This window comes from Marmota marmota, unplaced genomic scaffold (genome assembly GCF_001458135.2).
Source record: "Marmota marmota marmota unplaced genomic scaffold, marMar, whole genome shotgun sequence".
Lineage (NCBI taxonomy): Eukaryota > Metazoa > Chordata > Mammalia > Rodentia > Sciuridae > Marmota > Marmota marmota.
Genome location: NW_025999900.1, coordinates 4,011,153 through 4,033,532, shown reverse-complemented (window position 1 = coordinate 4,033,532; position 22,380 = coordinate 4,011,153). Strand labels below are relative to the sequence as shown.

At 52.7% G+C, this 22,380-nt stretch overlaps 2 protein-coding genes across 17 annotated transcripts in view; one reads left to right on the top strand and one right to left on the bottom strand.

The window, feature by feature from the left end:
• The window catches only part of Sptb (spectrin beta, erythrocytic), a 124,079-nt gene extending 104,851 nt beyond the window's left edge, over positions 1-19,228 (top strand). For both annotated transcript variants that reach the window (XM_015490117.2, XM_048798498.1), the window contains exons 29-36: positions 208-292; positions 1,233-1,429; positions 1,719-1,768; positions 2,291-2,369; positions 13,177-13,424; positions 15,530-15,703; positions 15,988-16,030; positions 16,188-19,228. In XM_015490117.2, coding sequence (XP_015345603.1) covers positions 208-292; positions 1,233-1,429; positions 1,719-1,768; positions 2,291-2,369; positions 13,177-13,424; positions 15,530-15,703; positions 15,988-16,030; positions 16,188-16,355 — 1,044 coding nt within the window. In that variant the 3' untranslated portion in view covers positions 16,356-19,228. The remainder of the gene's footprint in view (positions 1-207; positions 293-1,232; positions 1,430-1,718; positions 1,769-2,290; positions 2,370-13,176; positions 13,425-15,529; positions 15,704-15,987; positions 16,031-16,187) is intronic.
• A 1,404-nt stretch (positions 19,229-20,632) lies between these two features.
• Positions 20,633-22,380, bottom strand: part of Plekhg3 (pleckstrin homology and RhoGEF domain containing G3) — a 41,421-nt gene continuing 39,673 nt past the window's right edge. For all 15 annotated transcript variants that reach the window (XM_048798505.1, XM_015490129.2, XM_015490138.2 and 12 more), the window contains one exon: positions 20,633-21,972. In XM_048798505.1, coding sequence (XP_048654462.1) covers positions 21,239-21,972 — 734 coding nt within the window. In that variant the 3' untranslated portion in view covers positions 20,633-21,238. The remainder of the gene's footprint in view (positions 21,973-22,380) is intronic.

The window sequence follows — 22,380 nt, the reverse complement described above, 5'->3', positions numbered from 1 at the left end:
GACCCCATCTCATAGGCGAGGCATATTTAGGTATCTCAGTGAGGTTAAGTAACTTGCCCAAGACTGCACAGCTGACAAGTAGCAAGGCCAAGACTTGAAGCCAGGCCTGTGTGATCAAGCCTGACATTCTCTGCGGCCATCTGTGCACTGCTTCAGAGAGAGGGAAGGGTTACCAAAGCCCATGCTTTTCTCCTTTCCTCTCTACAGATCCGGGAAAAACTGAAGCAGGTATTGATCAGGAGGCAGGAGATGAATGATAAATGGGTGACCCGAGATGATCGGCTCCACATGCGTGAGTGAAATGCAGGGCCTGGGGACCTGGGGGCAGGGCCTCACCCCTACTGGAGCAGAGGAAGGGAGGGTGATGCTGTAATAGGGTGGCTTCGGGCTTCTGGTGACAGGGGACCAGGCAGAAAATCAAGCAGACTTGCTCTGGAAGCCTCCCTCCAGCAACCAGGTGCCCCACTCCCAGTCTACCCCGTGCTGGGCTGCTGTGTCTGCTGAGCTGAGGCTGGGGAGGTGCAGGGCGGCGCTCCCCTGTGCGTTGGGTATTTGCTCTAAGGAGCATCAGTCAGGGACTCCTTCCTCCAGTGGCTGGAGGCTGAGGAGAGGTGCAGAAACTCTCACCTCTCGGGTAGGAGCTGTGAGCCAAAAAGGTCTGGTCTGGTCGGCGTGGCTCTTCATCCACAATGATGAGAGACAAAGGCCAGCAAGAGAATTAGGGCAGAAGACTGTTCCTCAAAGAGAGGCATCTAAACTGCATTTGGCTTCCAAAACAGTTTGTTTCAATTAATGTGTTTTAAAAATATGGCTATTAGGCTGGGTGTGGTGGTGCACCCCTATAATCCCAGCAGCTCAGGAGGCTGAGGTAGGAGGATCACAAGTTCAAAGCCAGCCTTAGCAACTTAGCAAGGCTCTAAGCAACTCAGTGAGACCCTATTTCTAAATAAAATACAAAATAGGGGATGTAGCTCAATGGTTGAGTGCCCCTGAGTTCAATCCCTGTATATATATATATTTATATTTGTCGATGGAGACGGGGTAGGACCCCAGAGTGAGCATGGAGTGGTCTTGAGCAGGATTCAGAACTGAGCAAGATATTCATGGAGTTTAGGGACCCCTGTGGCCCTTGTACCTGGCCACTGGCCACCTAGGTCCCTGCAGGAATGGACTGTTGAATGCTAACAGGCCCCCGGCCTTGCGGGTGGGTCTTTGGTTTGTTCTCGTGGCAGTGCTGGAGGTGTGCCAGTTCTCGAGGGATGCCTCTGTGGCCGAAGCATGGCTCATTGCCCAGGAGCCCTACCTGGCCAGCCGGGACTTTGGCCACACTGTGGACAGCGTAGAGAAGCTGATCAAGAGGCATGAGGCTTTTGAGAAGTCCACAGCCACCTGGGCAGAGCGCTTTGCTGCTCTGGAGAAGCCCACCACGGTAAGCTGGGACAGGCTGGAAGGCTGGGGAGGGCAGCAGCCTTGCCTTGTGGGCGGGGGTGTCCCAGAACTCTGGCCAGGTGTCAGGTGTAAGAGTGTGGGCAGGTGGAGAGGAAAGCCGGGCAGCAGACCGTACTCACCTTTGAATGCCAGAGATGAAAAGGGGCGTCTGGGAGGGAGAGGGGCAAACCCCAGGGTGTGCTGGGGCGCAGGGCCCTGACTAGAGAGAGGTCACCTGAGAACCCAGCTCTGCCCGTGGCTACTCTGATCTTCCCCCTTTCCTTCCCCAGCTTGAGCTTAAAGAACGCCAGACCCCAGACAGACCTGCAGAGGAGCCCGGGTGAGTGGTGGCTGTGTGTCTGAGGAGCAGCGCTCTGTGAGAGGGGTGGGTGGGAAGGAGGAGGAGGAGTTTTTGATGGCAGCTGGGCATCTGAACCAGACACGCTTGACCCCGCGATCCTGGGCACCTTGTCAGTGAAACCCAGAGTGCATGGAGCTTGAAGCCACAATGTTCTGCTGCCCTCATCACAGGTGACCCAAAGCCCTGCACAGGAAGGAAGGGGAGGCCAGCAGTGGCTGCCACTGAGATAGGGCTTTCCCTCAGGGAGCCAGCCCCCCAACATCGCCCCCAGGGCTGTCTAACGTGGAACTTGTCCATTTCTGAAGCATGTGCTTCACTTTTCCTATCTATCAAGCCTCTGGGTGACTCCTTTCTGAGCACCTGGGGCTGATGGAAGTCTGGTGGGATGATGAGTGGCACACATGCCACATGTGCGCAGAGCGGACCGAAGCCAGGCCTCGGGGGGGAGGCGCCGGCCTCAGTGAGGTACCTGTCATTAAAGAGAAGCTGTGTCTTCCTTAGGCCTCAAGAGGAGGAAGGCGAGACAGCAGGGGAGGCTCCCCGAGTCCCCCACCGTGCGGCGACTGAGAGAACATCCCCGGTCAGTTTCATGTCCCATTTGTCTAGTTCCTGGGAGTCGTTGCTGCCAGAGCCTCCTCATCCCTACTAGGCTCCTCCAGGGCAGAGGGCGAGAATGGGGCATGTGCCACTCTGCTCCCCAGGCCCTCCTCCTGCCCCTGTGTCCCCAGAAGCCTCATTCCCATCAAGTCTACTTTTACACTTAGGTTTTCTTAATTCTTAGAGTGATTCCCCTCCTCCTCCCAACCCAGAGGAAACTGACAGCCAGCCACTGACATGACTCTATTAGTTTGGTTTTATCTAATATAATAAATTTTATTACATAAACTTATCACCATCTACATCTGGAGAAGCACTTTATACAGGGAGGATTCACTTTGTACACTTTCCTTTTTCCCATTCTCCTGACTCCATACAACAAACACACACACACACACACACACACATACACACACACACACACCTGAGACATGAACCAGTAGACATCCCGTTCTGCCTGCCCACCCACCCCCGCCCCCCGCAGGCATTTGGGCAATGAAGTGGGGAGACCCACCCTTCCAGCAGATTCCTCCCTCTCATGCAGAGCTCTCTCCCTCTTTCTACTGACCTGGACCAGTGAGTTTGGATGTGGAGCTGGTTCTGAGGCAGATAGACTAGAAGGGTCCTGCAGGAGTGAGGGAGAATCCCAGGGCTTTGGGTATCAGGGGGACTAGCCCCAAAATTTGTAGAAAAGGAGGGTGTGATGGAGGCCTGGCTGGGGGAGGGGCTGGAAGGGCCCAACAGGGCCACTTTGGGGAGCAATGGGCTGAGAAGAGAGCAACAATCAGCATGAAACTTGCATGGCTTTTCTACTGTGTCGAGCTCTCATGGCATGTGGCTCTGGGGGTCAAGGGAGCAACAGATCCTTCAAGTGCCCAGGTGAGCTTGCCTGATTTCTGAGTGGGGACTAAGAAAGATTAGTATTCTTGGTGAAAATTTCTGGTACATGAACCACCCCAGAAGAATACACATACAACTTGTCGAACAAGCACAAGGACCTAGAAGGAGGTGGGGAGAAGAAAAAAAGAAAAGAAAAATACATATAGTAATTCCTCCCTATGCAGAATCTCTGTTAGGCTCGGATCTGAGCACCCTGCCTCCCCCAATCTCTCTCACTCACTAACACACACAAATACACACATCTCCCTCTGCCTCCCTTCTAAGCTGTACCAGCCCATCATGCCCAGCAGAGGGCACTGCTGGGCTCTGCTGGAGGGCCTCTCTCGGGAGTCCCCTCTGAAGTGCCCAACATCTCTGTGGCCGACCATGTTCCAGCCCCTTTTCCTAGCACCAGCCCCCATCGGAGGGAGAGAAAACTCTGGGGGCTGAAGTGGACTGTGGACACAGGCTGGGACTGTCCCTGCCTCCTGCTCCCACCTGCGCTTCTGCCCTGCATCCCTGTGTGTCTGCATGCCATGGTGTCCTGGTGTGCGGGCTCCTTCGTGACCACCTGAGCAATTCCACCATTGTCTGTGTCATATATGTTTGTGCAAATATAATTACATGTGCATCAGAGCCTTCTCCATCCAGCACCTGAATGTCACTGGGTTGGGGGGAATAAAACTTGCTTGGACCTGAGTGTCTCTTTGGGGGAAGATGAGTGAGCCCACATCTGAGACCCTTCCTGGAGAGCCAGCCACTCTGCCAGATGGGAAAACTGGCCCTTGCCTGGTTCCAGAAAGAAACCAGACGGTGAATCAAATGAACACAAGGCCAGAGGCCTCCTGGAAACCGATTTCCTGCTGCTTCTCCTTTCTGAGCATCTAAGTTTTCATGAGGATCCACAAAACACAGAGGGAAGGGCTAACGCCCAGTCTGTCGGTCTCTGGCATGAGAGAGACAGGAGGATGGAGAACCACCAATCCAGCCTCGCAAGGCTCCTCACAAAGCCAGCTGCTGACTCCTCCAGCCTCCCCGGTTCCTGCCCTTTACAGAACCTCTGGCCCATCCCAGGAAGGTTCGACTTCCTCTCTGGGACAGGCCTGGGGTCCAGTGGCTCTCCTGCTGGTCTTGTGTGTGCAGTGTGGCGTTGGTGCCCTCTAGAGTAGATACGTGTTGCTTCATGTAAAACCCCTTACTAGTGCATGTCGTGCCCTGTCCAGACAGGCACATACTCCAGTCCACCTCTTCCCCGGGGGTGCATGCGCACACATGTGTACACGCAGTGTCTGAGCTGCCATCCCATCACTGCAGTAACGCTGGCTCCCCTCACCTCTGGCCTCTCCACGTTAGTGCACGTGCTGGGTAAAAGCAACCCCTTCCTACAGGTAAGCGTGTGCAAGGCCACACAGAAGCAACACTAACCAAAGACAAAACCTACAACGGAGAGCACATCAGGGCATCTGGGTTCTGCTGGAAACTTGCCCCTGGTTTTAGATAATGACCCTGAGTCTCTTGCCCTTATAAAGGCCTCTCTGTGGGATTACAGAAAGTCCAGAATGTTTCTTTATGACAGCATTGTAGCAATTCAAGGGAGGGGCTGGGGAGGTGGTTTCCCACGTTCCTGTGGTCTCGTTCTTAGCTCTAAGGTACCTGGTTCGTTTATCAGGCACCATCCAGTGCCAGGCCGGGACCGGGAAGAAGAGCTAAAGGGCCAAGGTGTTTGTCTTTTCTCCTGTTTGGGGAAGAGAGACCAGGTCAGACCTTTGCTGCTGCCAAGGACAGAGCCCTGAAGGGGACCTGCTGGCTTTTCTGTGCCTGTGGCAGCAGTGAGCAGGCAGATCTGCCTGGGCCTGGTGCATGAGAGCCTCTGGCCAGGGTCACCTCACCCCACACCCTCTGCCCGTGCAAACCCCCTTCACCTGGGTATATGGCCCTGAATAGGGCTGGAGTGTCCCTCAACTTCCAGGCTCCAGATGCCTCAGACTCCCCAATGTAGCATTGGTGGTGACATGTTCTTTTCTCCTGGGAGGGAAAGAGACCATTTCCATGGTGTTGGAGAGAATGGGAGTGCCCCTAGACTAAAGGGTCCCCAAGCCCCAGGACATAGTCCTACACACTGCCTCTCTCCTGGCTTGGGGGTGGAAAGAAGGACCTGCTCTAGGAATTCACCTTCCAGCGCTGTGAAAATGTACCATCCTTCACAGGGATGGGTGCTCCCAAGGGCTGTGACAAGAAAGGATTTCCTTCATTGTTTGGGGACAGATACTCTGACTGTCCCCAAGCTTCTGGGATAGTCGGGTCTGCACTGGAGGGGAAATCCTGAGACATAAGACCACTGCAAAGAGCAGCTGCCCGGGTGCCCTTCACGATCAACCTTCAGGAAGTTGTCAAGGAAAACTGACCCAAGGGCAGCTCACAGATGTCACTCTTGCAAGTGGCCTTCCAAGACTGCACAGTGGGCCTCCCTGAAGAGGGGCAGTGAGCATCCTGTCAGGGCTGAACACAGAGTCAGGATTCCTGCGTCCCTTGTCTCCCTTCCATGGTCTCTTTGGGAAAGTAGCCGCCCTTGTGAAGGTGTGGGGCAGCGTTGCAGGGCCTAGCTGGCCCCAGCTTCCATCACCCTCTTAGCAACCTGTGAAACTCCCCCAGCAGCAGCCTCCCCTCAGCTCTGACGCCCTTGGGTGGAAGCCATGTGGGTGTGGAGACAGCGGCTGTGTTTCTTGCCCAAACAAGCTTCCCCAGGCTTTCCCTCCTCCCCCTTAAGAGCAGCTTTTTCAGACATTTTGCAGTGAATGCAAATCCTATGTTTGTTGGAAATCGGCAGGCCCAGCCTGGAAAGAAGGTCAACTTGCCCCCAAACCTGGGCGTGGCCCTGTCTCCCCAGGATGCCTGAGTCAGCATGGCAGGGGTGTGTCTGTCTGCAGCCTGGCGTGGCTCCCTGAACATCTGCCCACTGCTGGCTGTGCCCAGCTCTCTGCTATGGTCAGACGCCCTCTTCCTGGCCCCTCTGCTTAAGAAGAACTTCCACTCTTCCTAAGTTCTTTCAGGCTGTCTCAGAGCATCTCAGATACTGGTAGACTCAGGATGAGACTCAGTTGGAGGTGTCTCAGAAAGGGTTTTGAAGTTGGCAACTTGACCATTGGGTGGTCGATCTGGATGCAGGGGCTGGTATCTTCTCTCTAATCATTCTAATGCTCTGGATCACCGAGAGATTGAGCAGCCTCCAGCTCCTCCAGGACGGTGACCAAAGAGACCACACAGGTGGTGGGCAAGGTGGAGAGCTCCCAAAGAAGCCTGTTTCCCTCTCAGCTCCTGGTGGCAGTGGACCAGGTCTCCCTCCTAGGGTCTAGGGAAGCCTAAACTGCCATTGCCCTGTCCCCTCACTCTCTTTACCTGGTGGTCTTCTCTGCATCCCTCCCTTCCTGGCATCTTGCCCAAGCTCCTTAGTTGCCATCTTGGTCGGGCAGCTTGAGCCATTGAGCTGCTCTGCTCACCCTGCCCAACCTGCTATCCAGGGGATCACTCCCCCTGTCACCAGCCTCTATTTCTCCCTGGTTCCTTCTTCCTGTTCAGCCAGACTTCTTTCTTGTTTGAGCATTTGTCTCTGCCTATCTGAAGTTGCCACCTCTTCATCTTTGGCTGGTTTCAAGTCAGCACACCATTTATTTATTTATTTTCTTGCAAACAGTTGCCTTCCTAACCCATCTAGATGGCCCTTCTCATCCAAGGCACAGGAGTCAAAGCATCAGACACCAGGGAGGGTAAACATTCTCAGCTGCCAGAGTTCTAGCTCTGCCCACCCTACTCTCACCCTATGCCATTTAGTTATCTAAGGCATCTAGCAGTGGGTCTTCTCTGTCTCCAAGCTCCTCTTCCATCCCCTTCCAGTGTATCTCTAACACAATCAGCAGCCTCAACAGACCAGTCTTGTGTCTTACCTAAGCTGGGCACATTTCATCTAGGCTGTGAACCCCATTGGATAGGAGGCTTCCTCTGGAGTGATGGTGCTGGCTTCTACCTATTACAGCAGGCCTTGTGGGGAAAAGCATCGAGTTTGGGGCCTACATCCTCTACTTTCCATCACAAGATATATGTGTGGACAAGCTACTCATTAGCTCTGACCCTGGTTCCCCTCATCTGAAAACAGGGGTTCCAATGGTACCTGCCTTGCAGAAGCATTGCAAGACTTGGAAGAGAGAATATAGGTAGAACACCTGGTGATCACTTGGCAGGTAATATTTTAAATTCCCTCATCTCTTAAAACGCACACACACACACTCTATATGAATTCTAACATTACCAAGTTCTTTCCCAAGCCAGCCTTCAGGGAGCCTCCCCATCCTTGAGACCCCTCTACACACACTCTAGGCTCATCATATATCATCCTATGGTAGGCTTCTGAGGTACATCCTCATGCCCTGGATTATACCTTCCATCATTACCTTTAGAAGATCCTATCACCCATGTAACTTTGCTTGCAAGCATATCTGAATTCACTGGGCATCTTTGGAACTTGGGAAAGAGCCAGGTTATCCGGGCATGGTGAGTGTTGATTGCGTGTAGTTCCCTTCGCCACCTGCTGGCTGATCTTGGAACTACACCTTCAGCTCCTTAGTCCAAAGACTCATCCTGCCCATCTGGTTTGAAAATCCTCTGTGGAGGAAATCCCCCACACCAAGCCAACTTCCTAGCAAGGCAGGGCTCCAAAAAGTTAAGTTTATATGATTCTTGCTTGACTCCGAAAATCTCCACCAAGACTTTGAGTCAGCCTTCCCTCCCATCAGAAACCTGGGACCTCTCCCTCTTTGACCTCAATTCTGTGACAGCCAGCAAGGCTTTCCTGACATATCCTTCCTTCCCCTAATGTCCCTCAACCAGCCACAAATGTTGCCTGTCTCCTGCTCTCCTCTGATGTGGTACCAATGTCTGGCACACCTTCCTAATGACTGAGGGCAATGGCAGTAGGTCTTGTACCTCAGAGCAGAGGATGGAAGGGATCCCAGACCATCTCCTGTCCGTCGGCACAACCTGCCTGTCATCACAACCACACCTCAGCAGCATGGGTAGCCAGCTCTGAGCCTGGCCAGTGTCCTCTTCTCCTGGCACTCTCTAACCAAATTCCTCCAGGAATAGCATGCTTCTAGGGATGGCAAGAGAACTGTCACCTCTTCCCAGGGCAATAATGGCCCCTCCACCCAAACCATCCACCAGCCTAACCCCAGGTCCCCCTGTTGATATGGAGGTCATTGCTTAAATGGGAAGTCCTTGCCAGATCTGCCTTAGCCTCAGACTCACTCTGCAGCAGGTTTGGAGTCTGGGCCACAAGTGGGTCTCTGCCCAGCCACTTGGTCCCCCCCCCCCATTCCCTGACCATCCTGTATGCCAGTACCAACTGTCCTGTGCTACACCCTTTCAGATTCTTCTTCTTCTTCTTTTTTTTTTTTTAATACTGAGGATTTTAATCCAGGGGCACTTTACCACCAACCCACATCCCCCAGCACTTTTTCCCTTTTTGTATTTTTTATATTTTGAGAAAGGGATTCACTAAGTTGCATAAGGCCTTGCTAAGTTGCTGAGGCTGGCTTTGAACTTGCAATCCTCCTGCCCCAGCCTCCTGGGTTGTGGGACATGTCTGTCTCCCTTTCAGATTTGAAAGACGTCTTACCAACAGGGAAGCGGAAAGCATGTGTTCTTGCTTGGCTCTACCACCTGCTACACAATCTCATCTGGTCCCTGGGCTTTTCTGGAACCCAGTGTCTGTAATAAGGAGGGCTGAATCCATGATTCCAAGGCTTCTTTCCAGTTCCAGAATCTCTTGCATCAACTTTGTCTGCCCTCTTCATCATTCACCATCCCCAGCCTTTCCCCATGGGGTCTGCTTCCGTAACAACGTCCCCTTTTCTGATCTTACTATAGGTCTTCCCAGTGTCACGGCTCCAAATAAAATTCCCCAGGGAAATTCTTGATCTCTTATGAATTGCAAAATAAAGATCTTTCCAACACACCGAGGTTGCCAGCACGGCCATGTGCAGGGTTTACCCATGGGAGTGAGGAGGCGGCTTTCTCCTGCTTGTTCTCACTGTCTTGTGAACTTGTGCTCTGCAGATCAGGATTATGACGGTAATTTTTTAAAACCGGTTTTGCTTCAGGTATATGAATATGTGTCGAGGTATTATCTTCCTGGAAGTCTTTTCTTTACAAAGTTGTGAGCTCTTTATAAAAATCTAATTCTGAATTACCAGAACCTTCCATTAAGGAGCACCCTGTTGGCCTCAGCCCCGTCTGATAACTTCTGCCTTCACTTTCTCAGGGTCTCCTACTCCAGGCTGCTTCTGGTCCTTCCTGGTAGGGCTCACATGTTCACAATGGTCCTGCCATTCCTGCCTGGGGTCTCGGAATGCTCCAACTGAAAAGGGCAGAGGGAGGAGGGAGTCAGGTCTTGCCCGGCAGAGGTTGAGATTCAACATTTCTCAGTCCTGAGCAGCCCATACTGGAGGCAAAGGGGTATTTGAGATGGTCGTGCTGGCCACCTAGGGCATCGGGCACAACAATTGCTCAGCAAAGCTCCAAGATAGTGGCTGGAAAATCACCAAAGAGCAGCACTTGCAAATGCTTTCTCACTTTGAAATGCTCCAAACCACCTGCAAAGTAAGTGCTGACACCCTGCCACTAACTGACCGCATGGGGAAGGGTTAGTGACTTGATACTCTGCCTTCCCCCAGACAGAAGCCCAGGCTCTTTACTCCAGGCCTGTTTGGCTCAACCCTTGGTCTCCATCCCTGGAAAGGGATAAGAATGTATTAGAAAGATTCAGTGGGAAAAAAGAAGGTGGCTTAAAAGAGCTTCTGCCTACCCCTACGCTTCTCCTCTTTGGGGATTTGGCCAGCCTCCCTTAGGAGCAAGGAAAAAAGATTGATCCCCAAAGCCTCTTCCCCCTCTCTGCATCCACCTTCATTCCATCCCCATCTTCCTCATCTCTGTCCCTCCCCCAGCCCAGGAAGGAAGGGAATCCTGGCAACGCCTAACACCTCCATCTCCATCTCCACCCTGGTTCTTGGCTCCTCCTCTTCAGGCCTTAACCTTTGGGTGGGAAGGGGAAGGATGCATTTAAATCATCACCATACAAACAGGAACACAGAAGAAAGCTTTGCATATAGTGGGAAACCCGCACTCCAAAGCCAACCCATGACCCAGCCATATTGCTTTGGAGCACACTGGCATGGCCCTCTGCATGTCCCTGCCAGGAAGCATGGGCCAGGCACTTATGAGGAGGAAACAGAGATTATGTTGGGAGTCAGTCTTGGCTAAATCCATCCTGATTGTCAGAGATCAGTTCCCTAAAGAAGGAGTAAGAATATAGGAATCAGATGTGGACACAGAGCTCTCAGCCAGTCCCAAGTGGGTAGAAACTGGGTGAGAGGGACACATATGGCTGTGAGGACTGGCAGGCTTCCCTCCTGTGTCCACTATGGCATTTCTCCAAGACTCCAGACCTGGGACTCGGAGTACCTGGCCCGTCATCAAGGGCAGCCATGCACCTGCACCTCCTCTGGACAGTCTCCTCTCCTGGAGGAAGAACAGGACCAGCAGGGCTTGAGGCTGGCGAGGTGGGGCAGGGGGCGGGGAGAACAAGGCTTCCTTTCTGCACTAATCATCCACTCCTGCCAGGAACAGGGGCACACGCCTGTGATACCAGGAGGCAGAGGCACGAGGATCCCAAGTTCAAGACTGGCCTAGGTGACTTATGTGTCTCAAAATAAAAAAAACAAAAAGGGCCAGGGGGGGTAGCCCAGTGGTAAAGCGCTCCAGGTTCAATTCTCAGTATGGGGCCACAGGGGAAGTACTTTTGAACCTTATTCCCAAAGCAGAGGGTTGGCCTGACTAGGGTCCCAGAAGGGCTCCAAACCCCGTCCTCCAGTCCCATTTTTGTCACTCCTGCCCTTCCTGTAGCTAGAGAATGATTCAGGCAGGGATTCAGGACTTCCAGAACTTTGTGGCCAAGGCAAGCTCATCGCAGATGGTGCCAAAACTCTTAAGACAGAAAGACCACAAATAATGCAGAGAGGAGAGAGGCCCAGCCACAACTCTTAAGGGAGTCTAAGGAAGGAAAAGATGAGTGCCCGAGGGTGGCATAAAAACGCACACCTGTTTGATTCTGGAGTGCATGCACCCAATTACCTCCTTACTTATTAGCTGTGTGACTGAGCAAGTCACTTAACCTCTCTGAACACTGGTTTTATTACACATAGGAAATGTGAGAATAGACCAGTGGTTTCCAAACTTTTCCAACCACATTACCCTTCCTTCATTTTTATTTAAATTAAATTAATTATTTTTTCAGTACTGGGGATTGAACCCAGGGATGATTTTCCACTGAGCTACAACTCCAGTCCTTTTTTTTTTTTATTTTTTGAGACAAGGCTCAATAGGTTTCCCAGGCTGGTCTTGAACTTGTAATTCTCTTGCCTCAGCCTCCCAGTTGCTGGGATTACAGGTGTGTACCACCACTCCCAGCTACCCTTCTTTACATAAAATCTTACCAGGCCCTCTATTTACAACGTGTTTATTGAACAGCCCTCATTTGATGGGTTACAAATATGATCAGCTTTTCCTTTCTTCTGAACACTACCTTCAAACTTCTCCACCGAGCCCCTCCTTCACAGAGCCAGTCTGTTCACTGTTAAAAAGTCTACTCAGTTTGTTTCAGTTTCAAGTTTCAATCTGATGTCCAACATGGTGCCCCCCTCTATTTCTCTCCATCAGATTTAGCTCATGGCCTAAGGAACCCCTGCTGCAGAGGAGAACATAGTCTGCTCTTTCTTTGCTTCTCCCCCAGCACTTTTCTGGGCCTCCATGTCAGTTTCTGGGGCAGGGAGGGAAGGGGAACAGAAAAAGAAGCGAGTTCTTTTACTACCCAGGGTGGCTCTGGTCCTCCTGGGCTGTCTGTGTCCATGCCCTTCAGGCGTCCAGACGTGGTTGCTTGGGGCATCTTCCCTCCCCTTGGTATCAAGTTCCAGCAGCCACCCTGTGCTGGCCAGATGGCCCAAGCGAGGCCATCCACAGCCCTCAAGGATTCTAAGGTACTTACTCCTTAGAGTTCTCCTGCTGCATGAGGCATAGGTAAGAGGCCTCTGCAAAAGGAAATGCCCAGTCAGGGAACAGGAAGTGTGCAGGGAGGGAGAACCCACAGCAGTTCCCCAAGGTAAGGACTCTGTTTGGGCAATTCTCGGCCTATAGTACACATTAGAGTCATGAAATGCTTATCAAGAAACACCAACGTGCTGACCCCTGCAGGCCAGTTAACACTGTCTTGAGGGAAGGACTTGAGAACATTTTGTAAGCTTCCAAGGTGACTTTTCAAAGGCAACCAGCCCTGGGAATCCACAAATTCTCATTAGATGATGGGAGGGGGCCTGTTAGACCCAATGAAGGACTGGCAGTGACATGGGGTGACTTGGAGCCCAGTACCCTTAGCATTAGGGCTTTGATGACAATTTGAAGTACCAGAAGATCTCCCACTGAACACCCTAGGAAAAGTGGTTTGCAAACTTGTCTTAGCAGCAGAACTTCCGTTCATATGAACTCTTCCCAAGGCCCGTGTGTCATAGAGTAAATGATAGAAGCAGGGGTTGGGGTCTGGAGCCAGGCACTGAACCAGAGCTCTCCAATAGCCTTGGAACCTGTTCCAAATTCGACCATTCCTCAGGCCCCTCTGAAGACCTTCTGTTGCTGTTAGATGGGGATGAAAGAGAGCAGGGGAGCTGGAGCCAGAGGTATGGGGAGAGGCCAGGGAAGCGAGGGGGTACCCATGGCAGGCTAGGGAGCCATTGAACAAGGGAAGGAGGCTCAGGTGGAGGCCCTGCCTGAGCCCCCAGAAAGGTATGCTCTCCCCCTGTGCCCCTGAGCAGGGGGAAGAAGAGAGGCCATGGCCTCAGGACCTGCAGCCACCACCCTTGCCTGGGCAGGAGGAGAAATCTGATGAAAATGAGAGGCATGCCACGGAGCCCCTGTTTAAGGTCCTAGACACTCCTCTGAGTGAGGGCGACGAGCCCACAACGTTGCCGGCCCAGCAGGACCACGGGCACAGCGTACAGATGGAGGGCTACCTTGGCCGCAAGCATGACCTGGAGGGGCCCAACAAGAAGGCATCCAACAGGTGTCGGGGAGGGCTGCTGGGCTCGGGGAGAGGGGCAGCTTCCAGGGTTCTCTAGTAGCAGAGCCTTGGCCACGGGTGTGTGCTGGGAAAGAGCCGCCCTTGGCCTCTCATTTGGGAGAGCTCCTGGGTACCCCCAGGAGCCAAACCAGGGCCACTTGGCATGATGGAAAAAGCCTCAGTTGTGGTCCAGAGTTCAAATCCTACGACTTCACACACGTTATCCAACCTCCCTGTCAGTTTCCCCATTCATAAAATGGCCATGATGACAATGGTAGGCATGTTCAGTAGGGACACTGTCCCTGGCACAGAGTGGGGCCATGGTGGACACTGGCTATTGATATTACAGTTATTGCAAAGCTGGGCAGCAAGAGGGAGTCTTGGTGCTAACAGCATGTCCTTGACCAAGACCTGCTTTCATTGATCTAGGCCTATTTCTTTAGCTATAAAATAGGAGGTGACTGGGGGCCCATGACCCAGATGCCCTCTGGGAGTCCCTTCTAGTGCTGTCATTCAGTGAGTCCATGACCCTGAGAAACTGACTCAAAGGATATGTCCATTCCTGATTCTGAGATAGTCATGTCCTTGGATTTGGTCTTTACAGGGCTGCTCCTCCCAGGTCCTTGGAGCCTCTTTTTCTCTAGCAGCAGTCCATGGCCTCAGGGAAATGGAATCCAGAAGTTGAAGCAAGCCACATTCCCAGGGACACTTGGAAGCACACAGAGCTCCCTATCTGGGGGGACTCAACAAAGCTACTTCAAATTCCAAAAAGAAACAATTTAGTGACCCAACTGCCCAGAAGAGGTTTATTGCTTAAATGGGAGTCCACCAGAAAAAGGGAGGCTAACACTTATTGAGTACCTACTATGTGCCAGGCATTATGTTAGGACTGATAAAATCTAACAACCACCCTGCGATACTAAAGTTTCCATTTCCAGATGGAGAAACAGTCTCAGAGAGGCTAAGTCATTTACTCAAGGCACAACCTTACTCCAAAGACCCAGGTCCCCCTCAGCAGCTGCCTTACTGCTGGAGGAAGGATCTCTGAGTAGCAAGTCAGAAACCCAGGCTTCATAAAAATGGCTCTGCAGCAACTTTATACTGACCTTCCAGTACTTCTTATCCATGCGCCCTACTAGTTCTCCACTTTCCTACCCTCAAAAAAGGCCTGGAAGTACAGCTCAGTGGCAGAGAGTGTGCGTAGCATGCAAAAGGCTCTGGGTTCAATCCCTAATGCTACACACACACACACACACACACACACACACATGCTAGGATAATATACTGTGCATATATCATCCAAACAGAAATAACAACCAAAACAAAACCCAATTCACTTCATGATTCTGTAGTGAGAATCAAATTTTCCAATGAATGCGGAATACTTTGAAAAATTAAGTTTGTGCTATTGATCTTAGATTTAGTAATTCTACTTCTAGAAATGTATGATCTCATGGTAAGATCAGAACTATAGGCAAAGACATATACATGAGAATGATCATCACATCACTATTTAAATTATGGATAAATTTTCCACAAAAAAGAGATTATGTGTATATATATGGCATACTATAGTCACCCAAAAATCGATATCAAGAAATAACTGAGGATATGAATAAATACTCATGATATAGTGTTTAATCTTAAAAGCAGGAGGCAAAATTGAATATATAAGTCTGTGGATGTAGCTCAGTGGTAGAGCATTTGCCTAGCATGCCTGAGGCCCTGGGTGTGATTCCCAGAAAATAAATAAATACACACACACACACACACAACACACACACACACACACACACACAGAGAGAGAGAGAGAGAGAGAGAGAGAGAGAATATTCCAATTTTAGCTATCTATGTATATAGGAAAATCTGAATGTAAATAGAAGAAAAACTAGAATATGTAAAATGTGAACAGTAGTTAGCTTTTGGTATTGAAATTACATACAGATGATCCTCTCCCCTACCCACCCCCCACACTTTCTAAACAATAAAATCTGACTATTTATCAGAGCAAAAATAACTCAATAAAAAGAAATGGAAAAACCATAGGCATTGATCATAAAGATACTGTATCAGGACTGTGGGTGACCTATTTGTCCCCATCTTTGCAGGTCCTGGAACAATTTGTACTGTGTGCTCAGGAATAGTGAACTGACCTTCTACAAGGACGCCAAAAACCTGGCCCTGGGGGTTCCCTACCATGGGGAGGAGCCCCTGGCCCTGAGACATGCTATCTGTGAGATTGCTGCCAACTACAAAAAGAAGAAGCACGTCTTTAAGCTGAGGTGAGCCTTCCTGCCTGCTGCCCCTTACCTAGGCCCTGAACCCTTTGAACCCTCAGGCTGATGGCTTTGGCATGAGTGACCAGGTAGAGGTTCACTGTAGGGGACCAACTCCAACCAAGCTCATGCTGCTCCTTGAGGATTTTGCGAATTGAAGAGGCTCACCATTCAGACTCTTACCTCTCAGAAGGCACTGAGAGTATTCTGAATAACAGGCTCGGGGACAGGGGGAGTCTTAGCCCAGGTCATGGCTTCTGACATGACAGGAAACTCTTTTTTTCTCCTAGGCTGAGTAACGGCAGCGAGTGGCTCTTTCATGGCAAAGATGAGGTAAGTGTGGGGTGACCAACCCATCTGAGCCTAACAAAGAGGCAGGTGGAAGAGACCTAGGCCTCTGGACCTCAAGGCTCCCGTGGAACAGGCAGTCCCAGGAGCACTCCCATTGCCTTGGGGCCCTGGACTTGGCCCTGACGCCCCCATCCCGTAGGAGGAGATGCTGTCCTGGCTGCAAGGTGTGAGCACGGCCATCAACGAGTCCCAGAGCATCCACGTCAAGACGCAGAGCCTGCCTCTGCCCTCCCTCACTGGCCCGGATGCTAGTCTTGGCAAGAAGGACAAGGAGAAGAGATTCAGTTTCTTCCCCAAAAAGAAATAGCAGCCGGTGGCCCCCGCTGGTGGGGCCAGCCAGGCAGGCGCAGTGGTGCATCAGGGCACACAGGGACTGGCCACCTGAGGCCGTGGGCCCTGACCTCCACAGTGGATGGTCCTCCTCCACCTCCTGCCCACCAGCTCGAGAGTCACCAGGCCGGCCCCTGGGGCCCCCGCTGCGCTGCAATAGCTGCCTCTGCGCCCTGCCTGGCAGCCCCGACGCCTGCCAACATGCCCTCTGCCTGTGGCACAGACGGCTTGGCTCCAGGAGGCAGGAAACGGTTCCCTGAGGCGCATGCCCTCCTCTCTGCATCCCCATAAAAGCAGAAGGTGGCTGATGGGGCTTGTTCAATGCTGCCCACTCCCACAGCAAGTCGTGCTTGGGGTTACCTCCCATGTGGTCACAGCCAGGAAAGGGGAAGGGAAAGGGAAGGGGGACACTGGCAAAGCCTGACCTGCCCTTAGGGGAACGAGGAGACTTCAGGGGGGCCACAGAGCCCCAGCTCTGGGCCAGGGGCTGCTGGGGGACTGAGGGGACAAGAAGGAACACAGGGCCTCAGGTGCTGCCAGCCACCTCCCCACTGGGCTTTCTCAGAACTGGGTCCCTCCTTAGGGCCAGCAGATACTTTCCTCTCCCCTCCTCTGTGTTGTGGGTCCTGACTGAGGGAGCCTCCTGCTGCCCCTGGCACCCTTTTTTGGTACCAGCAGAGACTGAAGGAGGGAGGACCAGCAGTTCTCAAACCATTCCTCTTTGAAAACCCTAGCTTCGGGCTCAGGGCTCAGACCTGAAGGAGGGACAGACAGGTCCCCACACTGCCTAAGGCTCTGCCTCTCCGGGCTGGGATCCTTCCCACTCCCAATAGCAACCAAGCCAGCAATATCCGCTAGATGCACAGCGGGGAACCAGTGTAGGCCCCCAGATATGGGATGGATGCCCCAGCACCAGGTAAAGCATCCCAAAGTCCAGTGCCCATTGTGTCTGCAGCTGGTGTCATCCAAGGCTACTGACTGACAGGACAGAGAGCCGGGTTATCAGAGTGGAGTGACAAATATGGCCGTACCTAGGTATTAACGGCATGTGACACAACTACTGCTGGGCAGCTGGGATAAATGCTGGGGCCAGAGAGGGCCTGGCCTTGGGTTCTGAGAGACATATAGATACAGAGATCACCAAACATCTCCCAAACCCACTCCAAACACTAACAGGGGCTCTGCAATCTCTGTCCCCAGGGAGAGTCTTCCCCATGCTCTGGAGGGGCGAAATCACCAGTCCAATGAGGACTTTCCTTCTCTGAAAGCAATACAGCTTCAGCCCAGCATCTTATCTGGGGTTAGGTCCTAAAGAGGGGATCAAGCTGAAGGCAGCAGGCGTTCTCCCCCAGGGAGACCAAAAAGGTCCCCAGGGCCCAAAGCTACTTTTTCTATTGCCTTCCCTATGGGAAGGAGCTTTGGCTTTGTGGAAATGAATCAGGTAAGACTCAGGGAAAAGCCACACAGGTAGATATCAGAGTTAGGAGGCCTTCCCAGGAACCTTTAGTACTGACTGGGGCAGGCACAGCTCAGAGAGCACTATGTCAGGGTGAGGCCGACTCCAGCAGACAGGAACCACACGGGAGGGAATCAGTTACCCAATGGAGCCTGCTCTCCCCACATGAGGTCTTCCACCTCTATAGTGAGGGTCTTCATTTGGCCTCAACACATAGGACCCTATGACCCTCTGCTTCTATAGGGAACCTGGCGTGTTCCATTAGTCAGCCTCTGTCTACTGCTGGGGAAGCCAAGGCTGGAAGGTGACCATACTCACCTGGCAGTAAAAAAAGCCTTTGGTGCATTCAAAGGCAGGCCCACCTCTGGGACGAGCAGGCTCCTTGCCAAGGGCAGAAGGTGACAAGTAGCTCTCAACTATTTCCCCGGGCCAGTAGTGAGCCAATGGACAAAGGTCCACCTTCTCCCCTCCATGTGTGCCCAAGTAGCACCAGAAGTGAGGAATTTCCAGTGAGCAACTCCATGGAGTCAAGAAAGAAAGGGCTCCATGGAAGAGCTAGAATCTCGCCACCCCAGGTTCCCAGGATTGGGCAAGGGCAGCCAGCTGCATGTGATTCACTATCTACCGCCAGCTCCCCACGCATCTTGCCCATATCACCCAGGTCCCGAGACACTCAATCTTTAACTGGACTGACATTGCAGGTGCCCGAATTTGGGAGACTCTATGCCACTCAAGGACTAAGCTCTCCAGGTGCCCTGGCAAGGTTTCTTTTTTTTCCTTCTTTTCTCATATTTTTTATTTTGCAGTCTTTTCCTTGACAGTGTTTCCAAACTAAGGTGACACAGCTCCAGTCCACACCAGCATAACAGGCTTCCTCCCCAGGGCGGCTTAGAGGAAGCTCCTTCTGGGCATGTCAGGCGTCCTCCTGCCCACTCTTCCCCTTTGTCCCTGGCCTCAGCTGATTCTGGCTGAGGGAGGAGTGGAGGGTCCTGGGGCTCCCCCCACTCCTAACTTTCACCAAGCACCCAGAACAGGAGGCCTGTGTCGGGCTCGGCTTTCCCCCCTACTCCACCCCTCCGTTCTGCCTGTGGGAGGGCAATCAGGTCCCCTAGACTGGTCCTGGATCTCCTTCCTCCCTCAGTGGGAGGGGGCAGAGATCCAGAAGAGGAAGAGACCAGCTGGCCACATGGCTTGGTCCCTTGGACAAGCAAGCTCAGGGAGGATGCAAGAGAGGAGGTGGCTGCGGAGGAATGTCACTTGTTGGGTACAGAATATGCTATCTGGGGCTGGCCCTGGGGCCGGCTGGGCCTTGTCCTCCACCTGCTCAAATGTGCTTCCACCAACCAGAGGAAACCCATTTACTAGTTTTTCTAATAAATCTATATAATGCTCCACATTTGTCTGTTCCTTATTTGACTTGCCTCGTTTTTCTTTGAACTGGGCCACAGAGAGCCAGCACCATGAAGACAAGGGGATAGCCAGGCGCCACCTGAGACCCTGAGCCAAGCTTCCTTCAACTAGAAGGCCTACTGCAGGGTAAAATCATTTCTAGTCACAGATGAGTCCAGGCCACACTGGACATTAGAGTCCCCAGCCTCTGTGCCTAGGGTCCATCTACAGAGGGGCAGATTCATTTGGTCTGGGTGCATGGAACATAGGCACTGACGGGTTTCAAATGGCTCCCAGATGATTCTAATGGGCAGCCGATAAGACCCTCTGCCCTGGCCTTGGCCCATGCCCTGAAGAGTTCCATCAGGGAGTCTGAGAAGCAGGAGCTCATCTGTTGTCTTCAATTCACATATGAGGAAAGGGCAAAAGTTCGGGCGATCCAGTTGGCTACTGGCAAGGCTGGGATAAAAGTGTGAGTCACCTGCCTGGTACATTTGTGGCTTCTCAGTGTTGTATCCAGGACTGGCCTGGGAGGAGCCAGCTCTCTTCTCAGTGACTATGGATATGACCACAGAAGATTCCGGGCAGCTGGAAGAACACAGGCTAACTGCCCTGCTTCTGCACAGGAGACTGCCACTCACCACTGGTCTCCCCTTGACCTCAGGAGATTCAGCAAACCCATGTTCAGGTTGAATCCATCCTCTTAGGTCAGAAGACTCATGGGCCCTCACTCTGCAGGGCTACGGGAACATTTATCTACCACCTGGGCCCTGCAGCCTCTTCCTGTCCAACCCCAGCCAGAACAAACTGGGCAAAATGAGATTGGTCCTCCAAGGAGAAAGGGCAGAAATCCCAATGAGCAAGAGGGAGGCATTCCTAGCCCTTCTGAATCCAGGCTTTCTCAATGTGATGAAAACAGAGGATCCATCCTGGCAAAATACATGTGCACTCCTCACCCAATATTGGAAGCCATTTGAGGACATGCCCAGACCCCAAGCTAGGAACCCTTGCCTTCTGGGATGCCTCCTGGGACTGGAGATGGAAAGATGAGGTATTCGCACCAGATATTGGTAACTTCTTATTAGAAAGTGTCCCATTTGCCCCGGTCACTCCTCCCTCCCTGCTTTTAGCACAACTTTGGCCCTTGAGGAAGAGAGCTATAGGCTGGCATGTGAGGCCCTCTGCCCCAGACAGGACGCCAGGCCGTGGGTAGACAGAGAAGCAGAAGTAGCAGAGAACAAGCTCCTTTCTGTGCATCCTGCTGTCTCTGCCTGCCCCATGAGCATCCTGGTGCCTGGATGACCAATGAGTGCAGAGGGAACACCCTGTGCCCTGACTACTCTAAGAAATCCTCAGCCACCAGCAACTCTCCCCACCCCCGCCAGGCGCAGTAAGAAGGCACACACAGGTCGGTGGGTCAGCAGTGGTTATTGCACCATTGGCACAGAGTGAAATGTGTGTACATTAGCGACAACCACAGGGACAGCAAGGCAACCCTCAAAAGTACCTGAACTAAGTCGGTTACATTCTTCACAGGAGGGGAATAAACAACAAGATGTATACTCGCTCGCACGCACATACCACAGGATGGAAAGCAATAAATTATTGGCCTCATTCCTGAGTCCTAAGAAAAGGCACAGTTAAAGAGCAAAGCCTGCCCAGGTCTCCCCCCGAGGGTCCTTGGCCTGGCAATGGCCAGCCAAGGGCCTGAGCAGTGCTTGCTCTCCCTGGGAAGAAGTGAGCTTAAATATTTGGCTTCCAACCAGAGAGATATTTACAAGGGAAGTGGGAAGCGCGACTCATCTGGGCTTGAGGAAAGGTGTCTGGAGCCCCAGGAGACCACCAGTACACAGAGCAGGCTGCAGGTGAGGTCACGCTGGGTGGCTCTTCTAGGAGAGCAAGGGCAGCCTTCACGAGGGCCCTGGGCAAGGGGCCCATGTAAGCCCAGATTCGTGGGGAGGTATGCCAGGTTCTTCCACACCAACATGGCTCCTGCCCCTGACCAGGAGTCAGAGTCAACCTACAGAGTTCAAGGCCTGGAATTTCTCTCTCAGGTTTCTCACTCTGCTCTGCTTGCTTGGGTCTGCTGGGTCCCTGGGACCATCTTCCTTTGGCTGATACTCTACAGAGTCTGGGAAATGTTGGCCTTGTGCCACCATGGCTGCCGGTGAGCTTGGTCCCTGCCCACTGCCCTCCTCATCCAGCCCTGCAGTGGGGCTGGGAAGGGGTCCCTTCTCCATGACAATCACCCGCCGGTTGTTCTCCAGGGTGACGTCTGCGGTGACATACAGGGCTTCACCTCCATTCAGCCGGCTTTGAGGCGGCATCCTAGGAGGTGGGGACTGGGTAGCTCCCTGGCTCCTCTTGGTGTTCAGGCTGCAACAGCGGCCCACTCTGCCAGAGAGAGGGGGCTCCACCATATTCTCAGGCGCAGAGTGGCTCCGGTTGACGGGTGGGCCACGAGGGCGAGGGCGGCTTCCCTCGGCCTGGACAGCCTCATCGTGGGAGGCATACTTGGAGCAGAGTTCTCGGACATCGGGCCAGTTGAAAGTCTCAGTGTCAAAGGGGCTGAGGGGACTCCGAGTGCAGGGCCAGCCCCCAGGTGAGGTGGTCCTTGGGCTGGCAGCAGAAGGGCTGAAGGAGAAACGGCGTGGGGACGTCTCTCTAGCAGAGGAGGGCTTGGGGGGGCTGTGCTCTTGGGCCACCAGCTGCTCGTAGGTGAAGAGGGAGAGCAAGGGCCTTCTCTTGCCTGTGAGGAGAGAGCGAGCCATGAGTGGCTGTGAGAGGAGGGGCCCGAAGGGAGGGCTCCCAACCGCACTCAGCTCACTTCCCAGGTGAGACTGCTTCCTGGGGCTTGGTACAAAAGAAGAGAAATTCCATTAACTGCCCCTTTATCACAGGGCAATGGGAAGAGAAGAAAAGGCAGTGGGGGGAAGGGGCCAGGAGTCAAAGGAAGAAATGAGAGCTCTGCTCTCATCCTGGTAAGGGAGGGGCCCCTGACCATGTTCCTCCCTCTGCTCCACACAGAGGGCTCACCCAGAGGAGCAGGCTTAGCCTCAGAGCACCAGACCAGAGGCTGGGACTCACCACACATCAGTAGAGCAGGGGGTCCCGCCCTACTTTTTTGATTTGGGGGTTTTTTTTTGGTGGGGGGTGG